General features: G+C 41.1%; 1 protein-coding gene across 2 annotated transcripts in view; it reads right to left on the bottom strand.

Moving 5' to 3' along the window:
* Positions 1-8,423: 8,423 nt before the first annotated feature.
* Positions 8,424-22,792, bottom strand: part of LOC140186393 (sodium-dependent lysophosphatidylcholine symporter 1-like) — a 38,625-nt gene continuing 24,256 nt past the window's right edge. For both annotated transcript variants that reach the window (XM_072240626.1, XM_072240616.1), the window contains exons 9-14: positions 21,887-21,970; positions 19,789-19,872; positions 17,695-17,807; positions 17,141-17,284; positions 12,448-12,624; positions 8,424-10,870 (exon numbers count right to left, since the gene is read on the bottom strand). In XM_072240626.1, the coding sequence (XP_072096727.1) occupies positions 10,831-10,870; positions 12,448-12,624; positions 17,141-17,284; positions 17,695-17,807; positions 19,789-19,872; positions 21,887-21,970 (642 nt within the window). In that variant the 3' untranslated portion in view covers positions 8,424-10,830. The remainder of the gene's footprint in view (positions 10,871-12,447; positions 12,625-17,140; positions 17,285-17,694; positions 17,808-19,788; positions 19,873-21,886; positions 21,971-22,792) is intronic.

The following is a 22,792-nucleotide window of genomic DNA, read 5'->3' as shown; positions in this document are numbered from 1 at the left end:
TGAATGGGAGTGGGAAACAGAGTTGAAATGGGTGGCTACTGGGAGATCCTGTCTGTTTTGGCGGATGGAGTGGAGGTGCTTGACGAAGTGGTCCCCCAATCTGCATCGGGTTTCAGTGATGTAGAGGAGGCCGCACCAGGAGCAACAGATGACCCCAACAGACTCACAAGTGAAGTGTTGCCTCACTTGGAAGGACTGATGGGGCCCTGAATGGTGGCAAGAGAGGAGGTGTAGGGACAGGTGTAGCACTTGCGCTTACAGGGATAAGTGCCAGGTGGGAGATCTGTGGGGAGGGACATGTGGATCAGGGAGTCGCAGGGGGACCGATCCCTGCGGAAAGCAGAGAGGGGTGGAGGGGGAAAGATGTGCTTAGTTGTGGGGTCCTGTTGAAGGTGGCAGAAGTTGTGGATGATAATGTGCTGGATCCAGAGGCTGGTGGGGTGGTAGGTGAGGACAAGGGGAACTCTGCCCCTGTTGTGGTGGCGGGAGGATGGGGTGAGGGCCGAAGTGCGGGAAATGGAGGAGATGCGAGTGAGGGCATTATTGATGACAGCAGAAGGGAAACCACAATCCTTAAAGAAAGAGGAGATTTGAGATGTCCTGGAACAGAAAACTTCATCCTCGGAGCAGATGCGGCGGAGACGGAGGAACTGGGAATAGGGAATGGCATTTTTGAATGTGGCGAGGTGGGAAGAGGTATAGTTGAGGTAGTTCTTCACCTTTCCTGCCTATCACCTCCCTGCCTCCCTTCCCCCACCCCTTTACCTTTCCCCTTACTAGTTTTTCACCTGGAACCTACCAGCCTTCCCACCCTCCCCCCACCTTCTTTATAGGGCCTCTGCCCCTTCCCTCTACAGTCCTGATGAAGGGTTCCAGCCCGAAACGTCAACCGATCTTTTCCACGGATGCTGCCCGACCTACTGAGTTCCTCCAGCGTGTTGTGAGTGTACTCCAAGTGGGGTCTGAACAGGGTCCTATATAGCTGCAGCATTACCTCTCGGCTCCTAAATTCAATTCCACGATTGATGAAGGCCAATACACCGTACGCCTTCTTAACCACAGAGTCAAACTGCGTAGCTGCTTTGAGTGTCCTATGGACTCAGACCCCAAGATCCCTCTGATCCTCCACACTGCCAAGAGTCTTACCATTAATACTATATTCTGCCATCATATGTGACCTACAAAATGAACCACTTCACACTTATCTGGGTTGAACTCCACCTGCCACTTCTCAGCCCAGTTTTGCATCCCATCAATGTCCCGCTGTAACCTCTGACAGCCCTCCACACTATCCACAACACCTCCAACCTTTGTGTCAGCAGCAAACTTACTAACCTATCCCTCCACTTCCTCATCTAGGTCATTTATAAAAATCACAAAGAGTAAGGGTCCCAGAACAGATCCCTGAGGCACCCCACTGGTGACTGACCTCCATGCAGAATACGACCCATCTACAACCACTCTTTGCCTTCTGTGGGCAAGGCAGTTCTGGATCCACAAAGCAATGTCCCCTTGGATCCCATGCCTCTTTACTTTCTCAATAAGCCTTACATGGGGTACCTTATCAAATGCTTTGCTGAAATCCATATACACTACATCTACTGCTCTTCCTTCATCAATGTGTTTAGTCACATCCTCAAAAAATTCAATCAGGCTCATAAGGCATGACCTGCCCTTGACAAAGCCATGCTGACTACTCCTAATCATATTATGGCTCTCCAAATGTTCATAAATGCTGCCTCTCAGGATCTTCTCCATCAACTTACCAACCACTGAGGTAAGACTCACTGATCTATAATTTCCTGGGCTATCTCTACTCCCTTTCTTGAATAAAGGAACAACTTTCGCAATACTCCAATCCTTCGGAACCCCTCCCGTCCCCATTGATGATGCAAAGATCATTGCTAGAGACTCAGCAATCACCTCCCTCGCCTCCCACAGTAGCCTGGGGTACATCTCATCCAGTCCCAGCGACTTATCCAACTTGATACTTTCCAAAAACTCCAGCACATCCTCTTTCTTAATATCTACATGTTCAAGCTTTTCAGTCTGCTGAAAGTCATCACTACAATCACCAATATCCTTTTCCACAGTGAATACTGAAGTAAAGTATTCATTAAGTACCTCTGCTATTTCCTCCTGTTCCATACACACTTTCCCACTGTCACATTTGATAGGTCCTATTCTTTCACACCTTATCCTCTTGCTCTTCACATACTTGTAGAATGCATTGGGGTTTTCCTTAATCCTGCCCGCCAAGGCCTTCTCATCGCCCCTTCTGTCTCTCCTAATTTCCTTCTTAAGCTCCTTCCTATTAGCCTTATAATCTTCTAGATCTCTAACATTACCTAGCTCTCTGAACCTTTTGTAAGCTTTGTTTTTCTTCTTGACTAGATTTATTACAGCCTTTGTACACCATGGTTCCCGTCCCCTACCATAACTTCCCTGTCTCTTTTTCAATCTTTTTATTAGTTTCATAAAATATAAACATAACATAATAATAGTACAAAGTTATTGGGATACATTGTTATACTTAACATGAGTAATTATAGAACCAAATAGTACTTAATTGACAAAACTCCCAATCATATATGATACCAATGAATAATGCAGAACAAAAAAAAATCTGGACAAAAATCATGAAAAAAGAAAAAAAATTAAAAAAACCTTAAAAAAAAAATGAATCTTAACAGAATTAATCAAATAAACTGAAAAAAAAGACCTGGGCTGTTTTAACATCATAAAAAATGGGAGAAAAGAAAACCCTAGTGTCAACGACTTCGTTCCTCTCAACCAACGCTATAGAGAAGTAAAATAAGTTTCGAAATGGTCAAATTACATCATATGAAAATGCTGAATAAATGGTCTCCAAGTTTTTTCAAATTTAATGGAAGGGGTGTAAACCACACTTCTAATTTTTTCCAAATTTAAGCACAACATAGTTTATGAAAACCAGTGAACTGGGAATAGGGAATGGCATTTTTGCATGTGGCGGGGTGGGAAGAGCTTCCCTAAAGGTTAATTTGCTGGTTAAGTCTGTGGTGAGGAAGGCAAATGCAATGTTAGCATTCATTTGAAGAGGACAAGAATATAAAAGCAAGGATGTAATGTTGAGACTTTATAAAGCCTCACTTGGAGTACTGGGAGCCCTAGATCTTAGAAAGGATGTGCTGAAACTGGAGAGGGTTCAAAGGAGTTTCACGAAAATAATTCCAAGATTGAATGGCTTATCATACAAAGAGCATTTGATGGCTCTGGGCCTGTTTTCACTGGATTCAGGAGAATGAGGGATGACCTGATTGAAACCTATCGAATGGTAAAAGGCCTTGACAGATTAGATGTGGAAAGAATGTTTCCTATGGTGGGAGAGTCTAAAATCAGAGAACACAGCCTCAGAATGGGGATGGGGGCATCCTTTTAATCCCTTTAGAATGGAGGTGAGGAGAAATTTCTTTGGTCATAGAGTGAAGTACCTGTGGAATCCTTTGCCACAGGCAGCTGTGGAGTTCAAATCTTTATGTATATTTAAGGCAGAGGTTGATTGATTCTTGATTGGTCAGGACATGAAGGGTTACAGAGAGAAAGCATGAGATCGAGGCTGAGGGGAATTGCATCAGCTGTGATGAAGTGGTGGAGCAGGCTCGATGGGCCAAGTTGTCTAAATCTGCCCCTATATCCTATGGTCTTGTGAATACTCAACGTACCAACCTCAGCATGTGACAAGATGATTTGTTCACCTAGCTTTATTCCCTCACCCTCCTCTGAGGATAGTAAGCCAACTAAATAATCAAACTAACAGTTTTTTTTAGGAAATTCCAAAAATTTTGCTATAAATTCAATTAGGTTGTGTGGACCTCTTCTAATTATAGATTCCAATATCCTAAGTTTGTACTTATAGTTCTGTTTGCAGATGTTAAATACACATTCACATTGTCTATGATGTTGAATTAATTCCCAAATGAACCCAGGACCTCCATCCAAGAGATCATTTGAAGTGCAGAGCATCCTTGTCAGTAAGTTTTTAAAGGAACCCTTTTACAGTTTAATCTTATATAAAATTTAATATTGTTTATTCTTGAAAAAGGATTAAATGTCATGGTCTGGTCAGTGAAGTCCGTATTCCGGTTCACGGTCTGGTCCATCGACCTTTGCTCCAGGTTTTACTGTCTACCCTGTTTCTGTTCTTGAGCCAGCCGAAGCTCATTAGGGCTGGCTGCATAAATACCTTCAGAGACCAGGGCGCGGCTGTTGGATTGTTCTTGTTCTTCCTCCTTGTATCCCTTCCTCTGCCTTCTGTTTTCTCGCCTGAAGCCCTGCCTTGCCTTGCCAGTAACTCTCACCTCGCCTGAAGTTCTCGTCTTGCCTTGCATTGCCTGAAGCCTTACCTTGTCTTGCTGGTAACTTTCGCCTCGTCTCGCCTGCAGTTATGTCCTGGAGCCACCCTGTACCTAGCTCCCTTCCTGTCCCTTGCCTCCGCCCAGGTAAGCCAGGCCGCCTTGCCGTTACCTGCGGTTGGTTCTGTCCCTTCTTGTCCCTTGCCTCCGTCGGGTAAGCCAAGCCGTCTTGCCGTTACCTGCAGTTCGTTCTGTCCCTTCTTGTCCCATGCCTCCGTCGGGTGGTGATCCGCACTCCACCCAGGAATACCGCACCCTGCCCAGGAAGAGCCTGCCTAGCTTCAAGCCTAAAGACTCCAGCCTCCTGCCTAGCTTCAAGCCTGGAGACTCCAGCCTCCTGCTTAGCCTCAAGCCTGAAGAGCCCAGCCTCCTGCCAAGCCTCGCCTCAGGTCTCTAGCCTCTAGCCTCAAGCCTGAAGACTTCAGCCTCCTGCCAAGCCTCATCTCAAGTCTCTGGCCTCCTGCCTCCTACCAAGCCTCATCTCAAGTCTCTGGCCTCCTGCCTCCTGCCTCCTGCCAAGCCTAGCCTCAAGTTTCTGGCCTCCTGCCTCCTGCCAAGCCTAGCCTCAAGTCTCTGGCCTCCTGCCTCCTGCCAAGCCTCGCCTCAAGTCTCCTGCCAAGCCTCACCTCAAATCTCTAAGACTCCAGCCTCGTCCTTGCCTAGTTCTGGGGTCTGAGCCAGAGGCAAGACCCAGGAACTGTCTCTGGCTCCGAGTCCAAGCCCGGGCTCCTAGTTCTCTTGTCCAGTCCTGTTCCGGGTTCCGTGTCCATGTCCTCGCCCTCACCCTGTATCCTAGTCCTGTTTCTAGTACTTCAGTGTCTGTGTCTTGCACTTGAGTCCATTCCCAGCCACCCCCTTATGACAGAACAATCCAGCCAACCATGTACCCAGCGACACAGACACTGTCGTTTTCCTCTTGCCATCCGGGGTTCCCTTGTGTTAAATACCCTGCCACCCACCCGGGTCGTCCATAGTCTGGATACCCTGTTTGGTCGCCAGGAGGCTCCCTTGGGGTTGGGGGGGGGTGGTGGGGTACTGTCATGGTCCGATCCGTGAAGTCTGTATTCCGGTTCACAGTCCGGTCCATCGACCCTTGCTCCAGGTTTTACTGTCAACCCTGTTTCTTTTCTTGTTGAGCTCTAATTGAGCCAGCCGATGCTTGTTGGGGCTGGCTGCATAAATACCTTCAGAGACCAGGGCGTGGCTGCTGGATTTTTCTTGTCCTTACTCCTTGTATCCCTTCCTCTGCCTTCTGTTTCCTTGCCTGAAGCCCTGCCTTGTCTTGCCAGTAACTCTTGCCTTGCCTGAACTTCTCGTCTCGCCTTGCATTGCCTGAATCCTTACCTTGTCTTGCTGGTAACTCTCGCCTCGTCTCACCTGCAGTCTTGTCCTGGAGCCACCCTGTACCTAGCTCCCTGCCTGCCCCTTGCCTCCGCCCAGGTAAGCCAGGCCATCTTGCCGTTACCTGTGGTTGGTTCTGTCCCTTCCTATCCTATGCCTCCATCGGGTGGTGATCCATGCCCTGCCCAGGAGGAGCCTGCCTAGCCTCAAGCCTGAAGACTGCAGCCTCCTGCCTAGCCTCAAGCCTGAAGACTCCAGCCTCCTGCCTAGCCTCAAGCCTGAAGACTCCAGCCTCCTGCCTAGCCTCAAGCCTGAAGACTCCAGCCTCCTGCCTAGCCTGAAGCCTGAAGACTCCAGCCTCCTGCCAAGCCTCGCCTCAGGTCTCTGGCCTCTAGCCTCCAGCCTCCTGCCAAGCCTAGCCTCTAGCCTCAAGCCTGACTACTCCAGCCTCCTGCCTCCTGCCAAGCCTCGCCTCTAGCCTCAAGCCTGAAGACTCCAGCCTCGTCCTTGCCTAGTTCTGGGGTCCGGGCCTCAGGCAAGACCCAGGTACTGGGTCCTTGTCCAGTCTCTGGCTCCAAGTCCAAGCCGGGGCTCCTAACTCTCTTGTCCGGTCCTGTTCCGGGTTCCCAGTTTTTGTGTCCATGTCCTTGCCCTCACCCTGTATCCTAGTCCTGTCCCTAGTACTTCAGTGTCTGTGTCTTGCACTTGGGTCCGTTCCCAGCCACCGCCTTATGACATCAAAGGATTCAGCAGATTTTACAGGAACTGATGGGTAGGTTATATCTTTCATGAATGTGAAAAACTTGCTTCCAAACTTAGCAGAACTACTTGAGATGCTGTGAGCAGCCACCCAATATATATTTCCATGGTTATGCTGAAATAAGACCAAGTTGTGCAGGTCGATAGCATCTTTTACAGATCTTATCAACAAGTTGCTAGCATTGCCTTAACCAATGTACAGGAATAATAAATTGATAAACTTTCAAATAACTTAAGTATTGTGTATATGAAAAAACTTACATGATTAATAATGTCTATCAAATATTGAAGATGAGACAGAGGGGATGTGGAGAGGACATTGCATGAGCCTCAGACCCAAGGACACACCCTCAGAATAGAAGGAAGTCCCTTTAGAACAGAGATGAGGAGGAATTTATTTAGCCAGAGGGTGGTGAATCTGTGCAATTCATTGCCACAGATACCTGTGGAGGCCAAGTGATTGGGAATATTTAAAATGAAGGTTGATAAGATCCTGATTACTAAGGGTGTCAAAGGTTACAGGAAGAAGGCAGGAGAATGGGGTTGAGAGGGAAAATAAATCAGCCATGATGAAATGGCTGATAGACCAAATGGCCTAACTCCACTCCTGTGTCTTATAATATGCCATAGAGTTAAAAAAAAAATTAGGGTGCCTGATGAAAATTTGGAAACTCAAATTAAAAAAGTGAAATAAACTGGACTGGTTAACTACAATATGTAAATCCATCTCATATTTATTTCAATATATGATTACCCACATGCCTGAATACTCTTACTCAAAACTAGGACTATCAGGAATATAGTATCCATGAGATGAATTTCATAAACATACAATATAAGATAGCTTTCTCTTCCAATTAACTATTATTGGATCCAAGTATCCCTGACGATAAACCAGAAGTTTTACGTGTCACTAGTGATGTTTAGCAAGGACATCAATTTTTCCTTGTAAGGCATTGAACCATTGAAATGCCTTGCTCAGTCAACAAACCATGACGTTTCAAATGTTGAAAAGGTTTCATGCATTGTGATCCAACCAAGTGTTCATCGAAGAAGAGCTCTTGATTTAGGTGATTTTAAAAGAGCTGTGGCCGAGATATGCATGGGTTCATTAAGAATTGCTGGGGAAGGCGCAAAATGGAGATTTAGTTGAAGAGAACCGAAGTTGCAAAATTCTGGAAACATGTACCACCAGGCAGAATGACGTGCTAGCCCACTGTAATACAGCTACTGAATGGTTCTCTGGAATGATAAGATGGACTCTTGACCTCACACTCTACCTCATTGCAACCTTGCATCTTACACTGCCTACCCGCACTGCACTTTCACACTGTCGAACATTTTATTCTGCACTCTTATTGTTTTACCTTGGACTATCTCAATGCTCTTTGTAATGAATTAATCTGTTTGGACAGTATGGACCATATGCAAGAAGTTTTTCCACTGTACCTCAGCATATGTGAAAATAATATACCAATTGGATCTTTAAGAAATGCAACAATTGCAATAGCTTTGTAAACTGTGGATAAGCATAGCGTGAGAACGAGACAGATAATAGTCATCAAAAAAGTCAGTGACGTTTATCTTATGGAAGGACTGGTGATTAGATGAAGACAGCGAAGTCCAAGGGGAAATAAGACTTGATTTTAAGGCTGATGTTCATTATGGCCTCAGTTTAATGGGGAGCCAGTTTTGCACTTTGAATATTTGAGAACAGAGTATCTGTATAGGTTAAATTTATTGTATAAACCAATTGAGACTGCCTGTAATAAATACTTGTCTAGTATATTATTAATAAAACACAGTAAATCCGAAGTTCAGTTAGGCCAATGCCATTCACTGGGAACACCAAAGTTATAATTAAAACTGGTCAAGAAGTTGGAAAAGAAACATTTAATAAATTTAATATGTAATCTTGCAAACAGCAAAGTAAATTCACGTCATGTAATCAGAGAATACAAAAGATATAAACTTACAACAGATTTTACAAATTAAGTTTCAGAAATATTTTACAATAAACTACTTTCTAAAAATATTCAATACTAACATACACTCTGTGGCCACTTTATAGATGCACCTGTACACCTGCTCACTAATGCAAATATCTAATCAGCAATTCAGTGCTTAAAAGCATGCAGACATAATTAAGAGGTTCAGTTGTTCAGACCAAACATCAGAATGGGGAAGAAGCGTGATCTAAGTGACTTTAACCAGGGAGTGATTGTTGTTGCCAGATAGAGTGGTTTGAGCTGAGAAACTGACCTCCTGGCATTTTCACATATGACAGTTTCTCGTGTTTACAGAGAATGGTGTGGAAAACCAAATAAAACATCATGTGAGCGGCAGTTCTGTGGGCAAAAACACCCTGCTGATGAAAGAGGTTAGAGGAGAATCGCCAGTCTGGTTAAAGCTGAAAGGAAGGCGACGGTAACTCAAATAATTATATGTTGCAACAGTGGTTTGCAGAAGAGCATGCTTGAATACAGAACATGTTGAACCTTGAAAGAGATGGGCTATAGCAGCAGAAGACTACTGGGGGGGGGGGTGAAGAGGGTCGATGAGGGGAGAACAGAAATCATGGTACACTATGATCATCATTTGTTTGAAAGGTATGTTGCTATTAATAAGATTTTTAATTTCTATACACAGAAGTCCTCCACTGTCATTTAATTTACACTGTTTACTGGAAGCTGCCAATGGTCTCATTCCTGCATAAAGTCACAATGCTTTTTACACATCATTTACATGTTGTAATTTTCTTTACGGAAATGTCAAATGTTTCACTATTTGAATCCAGAGGTTGGGAACTGTATCAGGATTATTTACTGAAGTCTGTAACAGATAATCATCTGTATGTTGTTTGTGTTGGATTTGTTTTGATCTCATTCACAATACACTGTTCGTACCTGAAAATTAAATTTAGAGGATGAATGAGACCATAGGAGGAGCACTGAAAAAATTACTGAGCCTCTCAAGTCATTTTGTATATTGGTACAGAATGCAGTTTAATTTACTTTGTATTTAAATTTAGTAATAGATCTTGGTAGGAAGTGGTTATATTTTGGTTCTTTTCCAAGAAACCGCTGTCAGCATGAATTGCATCAGTCCTCTTAAGATCAGTTCAATAATAGCAGAATAGTCTCAGATTCACCATCAACTAGACCTCAGAACAAAAACAGAATGGCTCATTCTTCAAATCAAGAGCTTAAATCATTTTCAGAAAATGCTAAACACCCCATAACATCACCAAAAATAAACATCCAATTACATATATCCTTCTTGTTCCTATTACTCATTTACTTATTTTAATATAACATTTTCATACTTGTTCACATTTATGCAGTGCATTTATCTAGTATTGTGTAAAAATATAGTGGCATTTTTCTGAGAAGTATTTAATTTAATACTTAAAAAAATTAACAACCATTAACCTCCATGTACCAGCTTAGAGCAAAAACTAGAGCACTAAAGGATTGAAATTCTGTTCTTTTGACAGCATGAACACAGTCATTGCTCTCCCAAATAGTTTTCAAATGATTCTGACCAAAACTAAGTGGCATTTGGAGCAGTATGCATTGGATTAAATTATTTTACTGAATCTATATTAATGCTTGCTGCAAAAATTAATAAACTAATTTCCTATACTTGTACACAAGTTTGACTGGAGAAACACTTAAGCAATGATGAAGGCCTCTCTCCCATAGACTACAAGGCAAAATTCACACTATTATAGGGATTTTTCTTTTTGCAGTTGGCTTCTGTAGTTCAATTCATTTATTGCACATGCCTCAGTTTAACTGATATTATATATTAAATCCATCTTTTATAAATGAGATATTGAAAATGTAACCTGCATTTATGACATTACATTTCATACTTGCTTCCTTTGCAATAATGTCAAATGTGGCACGCAGAAGTTTAAAAAAAAGAATAAGTGTCAAAGAAATATTCTCAACTTCTGCATCTCATCCAAAGCACTGGGGTCCCTTAATAAACTTCTGCTGTATGAGAAGACTGAGTTAGTGCATGGTTTGATACAAACTAATAAACATGTTTTTAATTAAAAAAACTAAAAACAAATTCCCTTTATTTTTAGTTTGAGGTTGTTTTGGCCATAATGGGTCATGAGGCAAGGTTTGGTTTGTTGTGGTCTACTTCAGTCTCCATATCTCTCTGTGACAACTCACTGATGAGCTAGATGTGGTTATTTACACAAGGAAGCACACTTTAGTGAGCTGTCATCCTTATATCTGTATTCCAAGAACTCTGCATCTCAACCCATCTGAAGCCAGAATCCGCACAAGTCACAGGTCTTATGAAGGGTGTTCATTTTGCTTTAAAGTGTATTCTCTTCAAGTTCCATCTCCCAGTGTTTTCTATCAAAGAAAGATATTGTTGATGATCAGGTTACATAATAACAACCGTACAAAGCTTTTCTCTGATCTATTCAAATCCTACAATTTGCTTTGTTTCATGATGGTAACTGATACTGCAACTTTCCTTGTACAGCACAATTGCTTATGAGGAGTGATACAGGCCAATGTTACTTTTCAAGAATTGCTTCACAAATAAAATAATTAAGTGAATGTAGTTTCATAGTTTGTTGTTATAGCATATTACAAAAGCAAAAATGTGCAACAATAAGGGATGATTAATTCTCCTTTGTATTCTCAACTGTTTCATTTTTTAAATAGTAGTAAAGCATTGACAGATAACCAATAACACATTAAATAACTGTATTAATTACTCCTTTATATACAGATTGTAAAGAAATAAGCAATGCTTTAAACCAATCTAAATATTTTAATTTCAATTGTCAAAAGATATCTAAAAGTATGATGCTAGCATTTTCAAGTAATAAACCTGAATATATTGTACCTCCCAGAAGACAGTTCAGTGCTGCTATTTATATGGTTTGTGTAAAATATGTTCAGCAAACCCAAAGAACATGAGTATACCACAAGTACACACATGGAGTATCACCTGTACTAAGACACTGATACTCCAGTTATTCTTCAATTCTTTATCATTGTTCAAAGATTCCTTCATTTACACACAAAACAGATGAGCTAATTACACATTGGCTACGCTATATCACTCTCCCACTCTTCCTCCTGGAAAGCCTGCATGTACAGGAATAGCAGGCTACAAAGCACCCTTCCTTTCAAAGCTCCATGGTTGTGACTGGGCATGACTGCCTCACCCTATTACATCTGATAGATAACAGAAATGCCCTGGCAACATCACACAAAATATCATTAGGTTGGATTACACATTGGAGATAGAATCAGTAGACACTTTGGAGAATGAGAAGGAGTGGAATCAAGGTCATTCCCTTAGAAGACAAGGCAGGTGAGATAAGCAATTATTAGGCAGGACATTTCGAGAAGGAGTGGGATGGATGTGTAAAAAGGACAAATTTTGTTCAGTACTTTAGTTTCATCCCACACAAGACCCAGGTGACTGGGCAGGGAGGCAGTTACAAACATATTCAATTATTCTACCCTCTGTCCTTAAGCACTGTGTACAGGTTCTCCCCGCTACAAGTGCCAGAATAAGGTCAACCCATACATATGGAATGGATGGGATTGCATTTGCCAGCCGCTGTAAGTTTGCAAGCCTCTTCTATTGAGAGGGAGCTCTACCTCCAATCGGGAGCTGGGTCAAGTCGAGCAGAGCTGGGAGTCAGTGCAGATGGCTGTGCGTCACTCTACCCATGCCTGCTCACTCTACTGTCACAGTTGTTTTTGTGAGGCTCTTGCACACACATACACACGTCTTTGTTCATTTCTGAGTTATAACCAGCTCTCAGAATGTAACCCTGTGGTAACCTGGGGGTTTCTGGTACAGACAAATCCTGAACTTCACTTGAATCAATTCACTCTTGCTAACTTTCTTCTCAACCAAAGACCCAAACAAAAAATATATAGAGATTGATAATCCACACACTTACACGACTCCTTCAAGCTCCACTTTTAATTCCTTTCTTCGAGCTTCGTTTATTGGATAAAAATAGAATATTATTAAACCAATGATCACCAGCGTTATTGGGACCGGTGCCATCAACACCTTCAGTGTCTTTGCCACAGTTGGAACGTGCTCACAGGAACCTGGTCTGTAACCTGAAAAGCTGAACAGATACACAAATAATGCAACTCCTGTAAACTCTGGAGAGTTGTTAACATGCCAGCTAATGAAATGTATCCATGCACAAGAAATACAACAATGATATAAGATATGAACTCATTAAGGAACAGGATAGTGCAAAAAGACAGTCCATTGACCATTCATGTCCAACCACCTGAAGTACCAATGTTTTTTTGGAACATCACATTACAGTGGGGCAGTACTACCTCACTTACACTAATTTCATTTTTAAAAATCTCCAACAGGACCACAAATGTCCTGGTTTGGAGGCTTGCGTGCCTCAATGACCCGGAGAGCTATGTTGGCTGAAGTCAGGGCTTGATGCTTTGGCTCTTGTCAGGGTCACCCATACCAAACAGGTAGAGTGGTCCACCATTCCTCCAGTTTCTGGGGTTTAGCTCAGGGCTAACAACCCTGACTGGTACAACAAAATTGTTTTGGAAACATCAAAGAAGAATCATTCTATATTTGAGTGCGACGGTATTCCTGAGCCTCCACCCAGAATTTGCATGAGCAGAAACCGAGCTACTGACAAGATGAAGGAAGCCCTAAACACTGCCAGAGATAGAGGCCCCATCTTGCTGCCTTAAATGCCAGCTGCATAACAGGCAGTAGGAAGGCAATTTTAAAAAGTCAAAAAGGCACACACTCCCAGATTCTTTTCCTCTGCCATCCAATTTCTGACGTATATACTTACAGTAATTCACAGATTTTTTTTACTATTATTATGTATTGCATTGTACTGCTACTGAAAATACAACAAAATCCATGGCATAAGCCGGTGATATCAAACCTGATTCTGAAAAACTAGGTTGCACTAACATTTAAGTCTGACGTTCATTTTAAGAATAGTATTAGTCCCTTCCTGACATTATTCTCTTCCAAAGTTCTGGTAGCATCAGTAATGATATCAATGATGATAGTTAGGAACACACAAAACCACACTTCTCACCACTCCCTTCTCCCTTACCCCAAAGTTAGTCATGTGTTCCAGCTGAAAGACTTGATACAATTTTGGTGGCGGGTATATGAATTGCTCTATTGTCAGAATAGCTGCATTTGAAGAATGTTAAATTGACGTCCTGATTGCACTCTGCTAGATATAAAAGACTCCATTATACAAATGAGCTACAAACTTCTTGAGTCTTGCCAGCACTAACAGCATTAGTAGAACAAAGTGCCTGCTTATTGCTGTCTGTGTGGTCTTGCTGTCAACACATTACGATTCATAAAGTATTACTTCCACTGTCAAACAGTTAGGGATAGAATAGGTTGCGGAAAGTATAACTGAAAAAAACATTCTTTCTTCCCTTCTAGCATTACTTTCTTTGCCTTCCGCTTACACACTATTTCTTCCATAAAGCAATTCTGTGGTGGTAAACTGAAACCAAACCACGTGTGTAACTGTGGCCATTCTCACCTCCACCTCCGCTTCCATAACTATAGGTAAAAATAAATCCAGATTCATAAAAGCTGTGATTCTGCCCCTTAACACCATAACATTTCAGAAGCAAAATAAATTAAAATTATACATATTGTTATACTGAAACATATCGATGCAGCTACTAAGAAGGCATGACAGCAGCTATATTTCATTAGGAGTTTGAGGAGATATTGGGATGTCACCAAAGACATTTGTAAATTTCTACATGTGTACCATGGAGAGCATTCTAACTGGCTGCATTACCATCTGGCATGCAAGTGCGGAGTGGCCACTGCACAGGATTGAAATAAGCTGCAGAGACTTGTAAATTTAGTCATTGTCATTATGGGTACTAGCCTCTGTAGTATCCAGAGTATCTTCAAGGAGTGATGCCTCAAAAAGGTGGCATCCATCATTAAGGACCCCCATCACCCAAATCATGCCCTCTTCTCATTGCCACCATCAGGGAGGAGATACGGAGGTATGGAGGCTGAAGGCACAAACCATAAAAACCATAAGACATAGGAGTAGAATTAGGTCATTTGGCCCATTGAGACTACTCCACCCTTCAATCATGGCTGATGCTTTTTTTCTCCCGTAACTAATCAAGAACCTATCAATCTCTGCCAAATACACAAATACCTGACCTCCACAGCCGCCTCTGGTAATAAATTCCACAAACTCACCATCCTCTGGCTAAAGACATTTCTCTGCATCTCTGCTTTAAATAGATGCCCCTCTATTCTGAGGATATATATATATACTTACTGTAATTCAGTTTTTTTCTAATATTATGTATTTCTTTTTACTGCTGCTGCAAAGACAAATTTCATGGCATATCCCAGTGATATTAAACCTGATTCTGATTAAACAAAGATGACTTGCTTATACTGTATGTTACAAAAGAGATTCTTTATCAATCCCCTCCCCTTGCTCTGAAGGTTGAGCCAGTTTGGCTAAGTATTGCAGAAGATGTAATATATACCTATAGGCATGTGATAGATCAACCTGATCTCTGAGACTGTGTTAGGTCATATGTGAGCCCCGCTAATGCCCACAACCTGCAAATCAAAGGAATAGCTCAGTGCAGTGATAATTAGTTTTCCACAGCAGGAATGATGGTCTATCCTCTTGTTTCACTTTCACTTGTGATTATCAGCTCATGGTTTAAGTGGGAATATTTTAGGTGCCGTTAGTAACAGCTGTCCCATTTTAGCCTCTTTATCAGTTTTGAATCAATAAATCTCCACGATAAACTAATTACACTCCTACTTCCAGACAGTCCACTTCTACCTTTTCTCACCCACACGGTCACAATCAAAATCCTTTATTCAAAATACCCTGAACAGAACTCAGGCTGCATCAGATTCAGACTGTTGGTGTCTATTGATGGGAGCATAAGGAGCCTTTTGTTGAGATTTGCCTGATTTTCTTTAAAACATATTTATTCATTTTTCAGGCTGCTGTTGGCAACCCTTAGTACCTATCCCTAACTGCCACTGAATTGATCCATTTCAGAGAGCACTGAAGTGCTGATGCCACCTTTGAGTCCGCTGCCACGTACAGATGATGTCAGTGATATAGGTAGATTTTTGCAGACAATTTGGTAGTTTTGCTGTCATCATTACTTATAACTCTTTTTAGAAATTCCAGATCATTAATTGAAGCATTCATTCCAGCTGCTACGGTGGGGTTTTTCTATAGCAACAAGCTTGGAACTTTTCAGAGATGGATGTAGCAGTTCATATCACATCCTACTGTTAGTGTTGAGAAAATCTGTAGGAATTGGACAGTCTATGGAACATCCACTGCCAGTCCCCAGCAATGGCCCAAATTCAGTGTGGTATCCCAAGCCTGACATTGCAACGCTGAGCAACTGCACCACTTGCCAAGGCCCAACACAGGACCAAGAGTAAATGCTGAAAATAATTTTAAATCTCTGCGCTTCCTTCAATTGTCAGACCTATCAGTGGTAACACTTCCCACTTGCCCTATCAAAAAGTCTGTACAGTTAGAATATACATTAAAGTATCCCCTTGTCATCTTACTTTGTAAATGTCTAGCATTAACATCTGACTTTTGGATTCCTTGCCTCGGTTAATGAAGCACAGAATCCTGGATGCATTTTTCTTTAGTGAATCAGGGATCTTTTTCTGGCCCGGCACTGCCATTTGATTTATATTAAAAAGGTCATGATGAAAGAATCAAAGCATCTCAGTCCAATCCAGATACCTGAGCACCATTTCAACCTTCTGTCTGATAATAGAAGACAGAATGAGATTTTAAAAATCAAAAATTGAATTCAATGCTATATCATTCCCAGAGTTATACCAATAGTGGTGATTTAGAGTTTTGACAAGGATTTCACCAAAAGCTGAAATGACACAAAACTCACACACGCATGAGCTGGGGGAGCTCAGTAGGTCAGGCAGCATCTATGGATGGGAATAAGCAGTCAAAGTTTTGAGCTGAGTCCTTTCATCAGGACAGTCTTCAGCAGGGTCTCAGCCTGAAATGTCGGCCAGCACATTCCGTGTATTGCTCTAGATTTTTAGCATCTGCAGTGCCTCCTGTGTCTATGAAACTTAAGAGTCATTGGACCAATTCAATGCTGAATTCAGCAGCTGATCAGATGTGCTGGCATCTAACCTTCAGCTTGTTTCCATGGTCTTTCACAAGTGAGGCCATAGGATGTCTCTTTTTACAGTTACTTAGTGATAGGTTATGTATCCTTATCACTGAAATGTGAGTGGGATATTGTAACCGACTTCCATCAACAGTTCCTATGACCTCTCAGCTGTCCCAGAATGCAACAGACTCCTGTGGGAAGTTGGGGAATACAGCCTTTCAAATAAATGAAAGATTTAATGTAAGGAGTGATTAAAAGGATAATGTCTATGAAACAAGCATTTTACCAAAGCACATTGTTAAAGATTGAAATGTGCCAGTGCTTACTGTGAACATGAGTAATATACCTGTATTTTACATCACATTTCACACTCTAGAACTATGAAATACAAAGCCAGCTATAAGCCTGGATCAAGCAAATACTCAAGAATATATAACAGAGACATACTGCAAACACAAAGTAGAAAATCCAAGGGAAGCCCCTGCAGCAAATTTAGTGAAGAACACATAGAAGGAGTAGAATAGTGGTTCCAGGTCTATGCAACGAGGGTTCTTTGCTCGAAAATCATCCACCACATCTGGCAGCATTGACCTAGAAAAAGAATTCAGAACAATAAGCCGTGCACCTGGAATTGGCTAGCAGACAAGCAAACAGTTAAAAACTAACATAGCTCCAAGTTTCCAAAATGATTGGGCAATGTAGTATTTCAGCTGAAACTCTCCCAAAAATAAACACAGGAAACTCTTCTTAAATGCAAACTTCCTTCTACTAAGACCTTGCTAAAAAAGCAACTTCTCAGTTAAAATTTTCAGCTCTCTTTCTGATTTTCATTTTGGTTTGTTGTCCATTTTAACCCTGTTCTTCTTTAGGTTCTGAATCGCTCATTCCCTTTATATTCTACCTTGCTTTAAAATTTCAACACACTGAAGCTTATTACTCATCACATTAATGGAACATGTTTCATCTAGAACATGACATCACAGTGACTGCATAAAACTTACCATGGTAACAAGAAAGCAACAGCAAGACTAATACCAGTGGCAATGGCCATGACGATGATAACTGGCAGGTTACCATTAACTGTAACGATAGTGATCAACGGTGGAATATACCACTGAGCAGAAGAGAAAAAAGGAAAAGATATATCTGTCATTGACAAAGTCCAGACTTCGAGTGGTGAGAACTAAAACAATCAATCAAAATACAATGCTAAAAAAAATTGGCAAGTTTAGAGCATTTACAGCAGCTCTTTTAGAAATATACTACCTAACTGATGATAGCAAATAAAAACTATAACAAGATTAAACTGACAATCAGCATAATGTGTGATGGCTTTTCACTGTTTAACAAATCAACCTTCCTGCTCAATATTTTACCTGCTTAATTCTGTAAGAGGTCCATTACTGGGTTCAACTTTAAAATCTGTAGTTGATTAAAACCAGTGGAGATAAAAATAAGGACCAAATTCATCATTTCTTTCTTTCTACACTTCATACAAGTTGACATGAATCAGAACAGCAGGTAATGCACCACCTCATAGCTCCACTGAACCAGTCCTGATCCATTGCATTGTGCATTGAGCACTGAGCTTGCATGTTGTTCCTGTGACCACAGAACTGTTCTAAGGATGCACTAGTTTTTGCCTCATTCCAAAAGACATGTTAATTAGGCTAAATAGCTGATGTGAAGAAACCTAGGTGCAGGTGGGTAGCAGGAAAACTGAGGATGGAGGGTGGCAATGTAAATGAGCATGAGAAAATAGATTGCAAGGGACTATATGGAAGAATAGGATTGGCTGTCTTAGACTTAATGAACTAGATCATCCCCTCCTAGACTGCAAGGACACAAGAAAAGTTTCACTCTGAAACCACGCTGCAGATTTTGCATCTGGAGTGACAACTGAGTTTTTCTCCACCTGCTTTATGTGGAGATTGCTCTCTACATGACTCCCTTGCCCACTCGTTTCTCCCCACTGATCTCCCTCCTGGCGCTTATCCCTGCAACTGTGATAAGTGCCTCACTTTCTCCTACATCTCCTCTTTCAACACCATTCAGGACCCCAAACAGTCCTTCCAGTGAAGCAACACTTCACCTGAAAGTCTATTGGGTAACCTATTGCATCCCAGTGCAGCCTCCTCTACACTGGTGAGACTCAGTGCAGATTGGGGTCCATTTCATTGAACACCTTTGCTCCGTCCACTGCAAAAGTCAGGATTTCCACCCATTTCATTTTACCCATTCCCATACCAAAATATCTGCAATTGTCTCATTGCCACGATGAGATCAAACTCAGCTTGGTGGAGCAACATCTCATATTCTGTTCGGTAGCCTGATGGCATGAATATCAATTTCTTTACCTTCCAGTAATTACCCCTCTCCTCCTCATTTTTCCCTTCCCTTCTCTTTTTACATTCCCCACTCTTAGGGTTAGGGTTTGGATCAATGAAAGATTGATTAATTTTAAATGATGCGATTAGGAGCAATGGAAAAACATAAATTTGTTGTCTAAGTACAGTTATCACATAAAGCTAGAATGCATCTACAAGAAAAATAACAATTAATGGCAGCACAGTGGTGTAGGGTTAGCATAACATTACAGTGCCAGCAACCTAGCTTCAATTCCGCCACTGTCTGTAAGGAGTTTGTACGTTCTCCCCATGCCCGCATACGTTTTCCTTGGGTGCGCTGGTTTCCTTCCACCTTCCAAGTTAATGAACTACTGGCCACCGTGAGAGCATCAAAATCATGTCCATGGTGTGGGATAAATCACACCCAATGTTATATTGACAACAGTGTTTTAACGTATGTTGTTCAGAAGCATGCAGAATAAATTTGGTCAATATGCTATAACCATTTTGTCCTTCCATTTTGAGCTCAGTACGCCACCCCATGCCCTCTCATACATCTGAATGTGTTCAGCAGCAGGAAAGACTACCCCAAATATCCCACTCAGCATACCCCATCACCATTTAAACAATTGTCAATACAATCTGAAACAAGGAACATCCACTGAAAGCCAAGATGATTTTCATTCTATGGCTTTTAGAAAGCTGAAAGAGAAGAATTCAGCTTTAATAATGAATAAATTAACTCACGATCAGTCCTACAAAGAGTGCAACTTTCTTTCCTACTTTTACCAAGACCCATTGCCAGACTGGAACTGTAATTGTTGCAGAGACCTGATGAGAAATAAAACAAAAATTAATAAGCCAATAACGTTACATTAAAATGAAATCAGACTTAGGGATATCATGCAGCAATGGAATTAGTATAGAGTTATTTGTTGCTTGGCATGGACATGGTGAGCTGAAGGACCATCAGTCTCTGGCAATCTCAACAACAACATTTGGTTAAGTGATGAGAAATTGCTCAAAATACTGTACGCAAGAGGCAGCCAAGTTATAGTGATTTCTACGTTAAATTATTAGCCCTGGTTTTTACCATTTTTCATGTACAATTCATGTCCTGTGCAATAAGATCAGCCCTAATCAATGGGGGAAGAGATGAAGATACATACTCAAAAATCCTTCTGAGATCTGAGAACTTGCTGTAGCAGTATAAGGCATTTAGCACCAAAATACCAATGATGCAAAGCCATTACCACTGGAAAACAAAACCAGAATAAATCTATTGTACATTGAAACGAAAAGTAAATAGCCTGAAGCTTGAATGGATTGATAACCAGAAATACATAACACCACTAAGCATCTGTGCACTGCCTGACGGTGATTTACTGGGCATTCTACCTGTAGATAACAGATCATATGGCTAACCATTCATGCTTTCCATGAGAAATCAAAGTTCTAAAGTGATCATTTTCACTTTTTTAATGACCAACACAGCATTTCTATGGGGCCCAATGAGAAGAAATAACGATACAAAAGAACAAAGAGGATTTTTGCAAACTGCCTATCAGCTAAATATACTGCATGGAAGGATGTTGTAGATGGCCCAGCCCTAATTTATACTGTCATCAGTAATGTGTACTTTGTTAACATGGCATATTCCTCTATAGTCAATCAGCATAGCTATATTTAGACAATCTGCTAAGGAGCAGAATAATTCTGTATTTCCGTATTTATGTGCACAAGTACAAATGGGAAATATTTATTTGAGTCACTGTGGCTTAAGTGATGACCTCTATTACAGTTATCACAAAACCCAGCCTATGGTCTGGTTCCCTTTCTCCTAGTTAGACCTATTCCTTTGTAATAATCAATTATCTTTTAACTCTTTTTAAAACTTTATATGTACATCCCCTTAACCTCCACCAAGGTGCAACATAGATTAATGCAATGCTTTACAGCACCAGAGATCAGCGATTGGAGTTTAATTCTCACACTATTCATAAGGAGTTTGTATCATCTCCCCATAACCACGCGGATATCCTCCAGGTGCTCCAGTTTCTCCCCACATTCCAAAGACATACAGGTTTGGATTATTAAGTTGTGGGCATGCCATGCTGGCGCTGGAAACACAGTGACACTTGTGGACTGCCCCCCCCCCGCACGTCCTTGGAAATGATGGATTTCACTGTGATTTGATGTACATGGGACAAGTACTGATTATCTAATCTATATTTATGAGGGAGAGTAACTAGTGAGTAGGTAAATTATGTTCCACACTTCAATGGATGTGTGTCTCTAAATTGCTATATTACTTCTTAATATTTTGTAGAATTTGTGAGTTTTAGCTTTTCCTTATTCTGCATCATTCCATTTCCCTGTAATATGTTATCTTTCAGGGAAGCAAATTTGAACTAGTGTTGAAAGGTTTGCTGAGATTGCTCACCCTTTTTATGGGAACATAAAAGACAACCAAATATATTCAGGTAGTGACAAGACAAAATGTAATGCATCTACTTTAAGAAACATTAAAGTCAATTTGGATGAGACTTGTACAAATTCTTTACATATGTGAACAAACTTGAGGTAAACTTTGTTTGAAATGGTCCACTTAATAATAGTGCTGATATTCATAAAAAGTAACTGGAACAAATCTTCAGATTTACCAGAATTCATGTGATCAAAAGATCCAAACAGCAAATAATGAAATGTCTCTGATATGTAGGCAGGCAAGAAAAAAAAAAAGTTTTGCAATTGGGAAAGATTTAAATATGTTTGCATAACCATATTAATCACTCAAAAGAGTTCCATGTGGAATTAAATTTGAGGAAGTGAACAGTTTACATACCAAAATTACAAAGATGATGTGCTGAAAGTGACTGCCTAGACCAGCAGCATGGGTGCAAAACAAAGCAAAATTATTCTGGACGAGCTGAGTAGGAAAGCAACAGGAAGAAATATTATACATATTAAATTTTGATATAAACCAGGCTATTTTTAATAAAGCAAACACAAATTTTGATTGTAAATCTTGGAAATTAGAGCAATGCACATAAAATTGCTTTGGAATTTATTTTCCATTTGATGCTCACTCTGTGTTCCAGCTCCTTACGCGTATGGTCATTTTCACATGTTTCAAAACAGAGAATGCAAAGGTCACTAGTTTGTGGGGATAGGGTGAGGCGGGAGCACTGGAGAATACTGTAGTGCCGCTGAATTCCATTATTTCCTCACTCGTTTGCTGAAAGCATTTAAAAGCAGAAAATATTGGGAATACTCAGTAATTCAGGCAGCACACTTGAAGAATTGCAGAAATACAAGGAGGAGAAAATATGACATGGTGACCAAGTGGGACTGAATGACACGTTTTTCTTTTGCACACAAATGGAGTTGGTTACAGCTGAGAGTTACAGTAGTTAAGTTTGTTAATCACAATTGATCTAACTGGAGATGAGAATAAGAAATAGTAGTTAGGGCAGAAGAAGGTGGAAAATAATCAATGCTGAAATAATACTCTGACACAGCAAACATTGCAAATGTTGGAATTATGAAATCTAAATATAAAAGAATTCAGGAAGTACTCAGTAAGTTAGGCAGCACTTGCAAGAAAGATAAAGAGTCAAGTTAATGGTTCTTGAGCTTTCTCTGGAACAGGCTTGTACTTGGACTGGGAATGGGACACAGAGAGAAAGTGAGGGGGAAAATGAAAGGTCCAAATCTTTCTTGCAGAGTGAATGATGGAGTTCTGCAAAGC

This window comes from Mobula birostris, chromosome 2 (assembly GCF_030028105.1).
Source record: "Mobula birostris isolate sMobBir1 chromosome 2, sMobBir1.hap1, whole genome shotgun sequence".
Taxonomy (NCBI): domain Eukaryota; kingdom Metazoa; phylum Chordata; class Chondrichthyes; order Myliobatiformes; family Myliobatidae; genus Mobula; species Mobula birostris.
The sequence above is the reverse complement of the archived record's forward strand: the minus strand, read 5'-3'. Positions and strand labels throughout refer to the sequence as shown.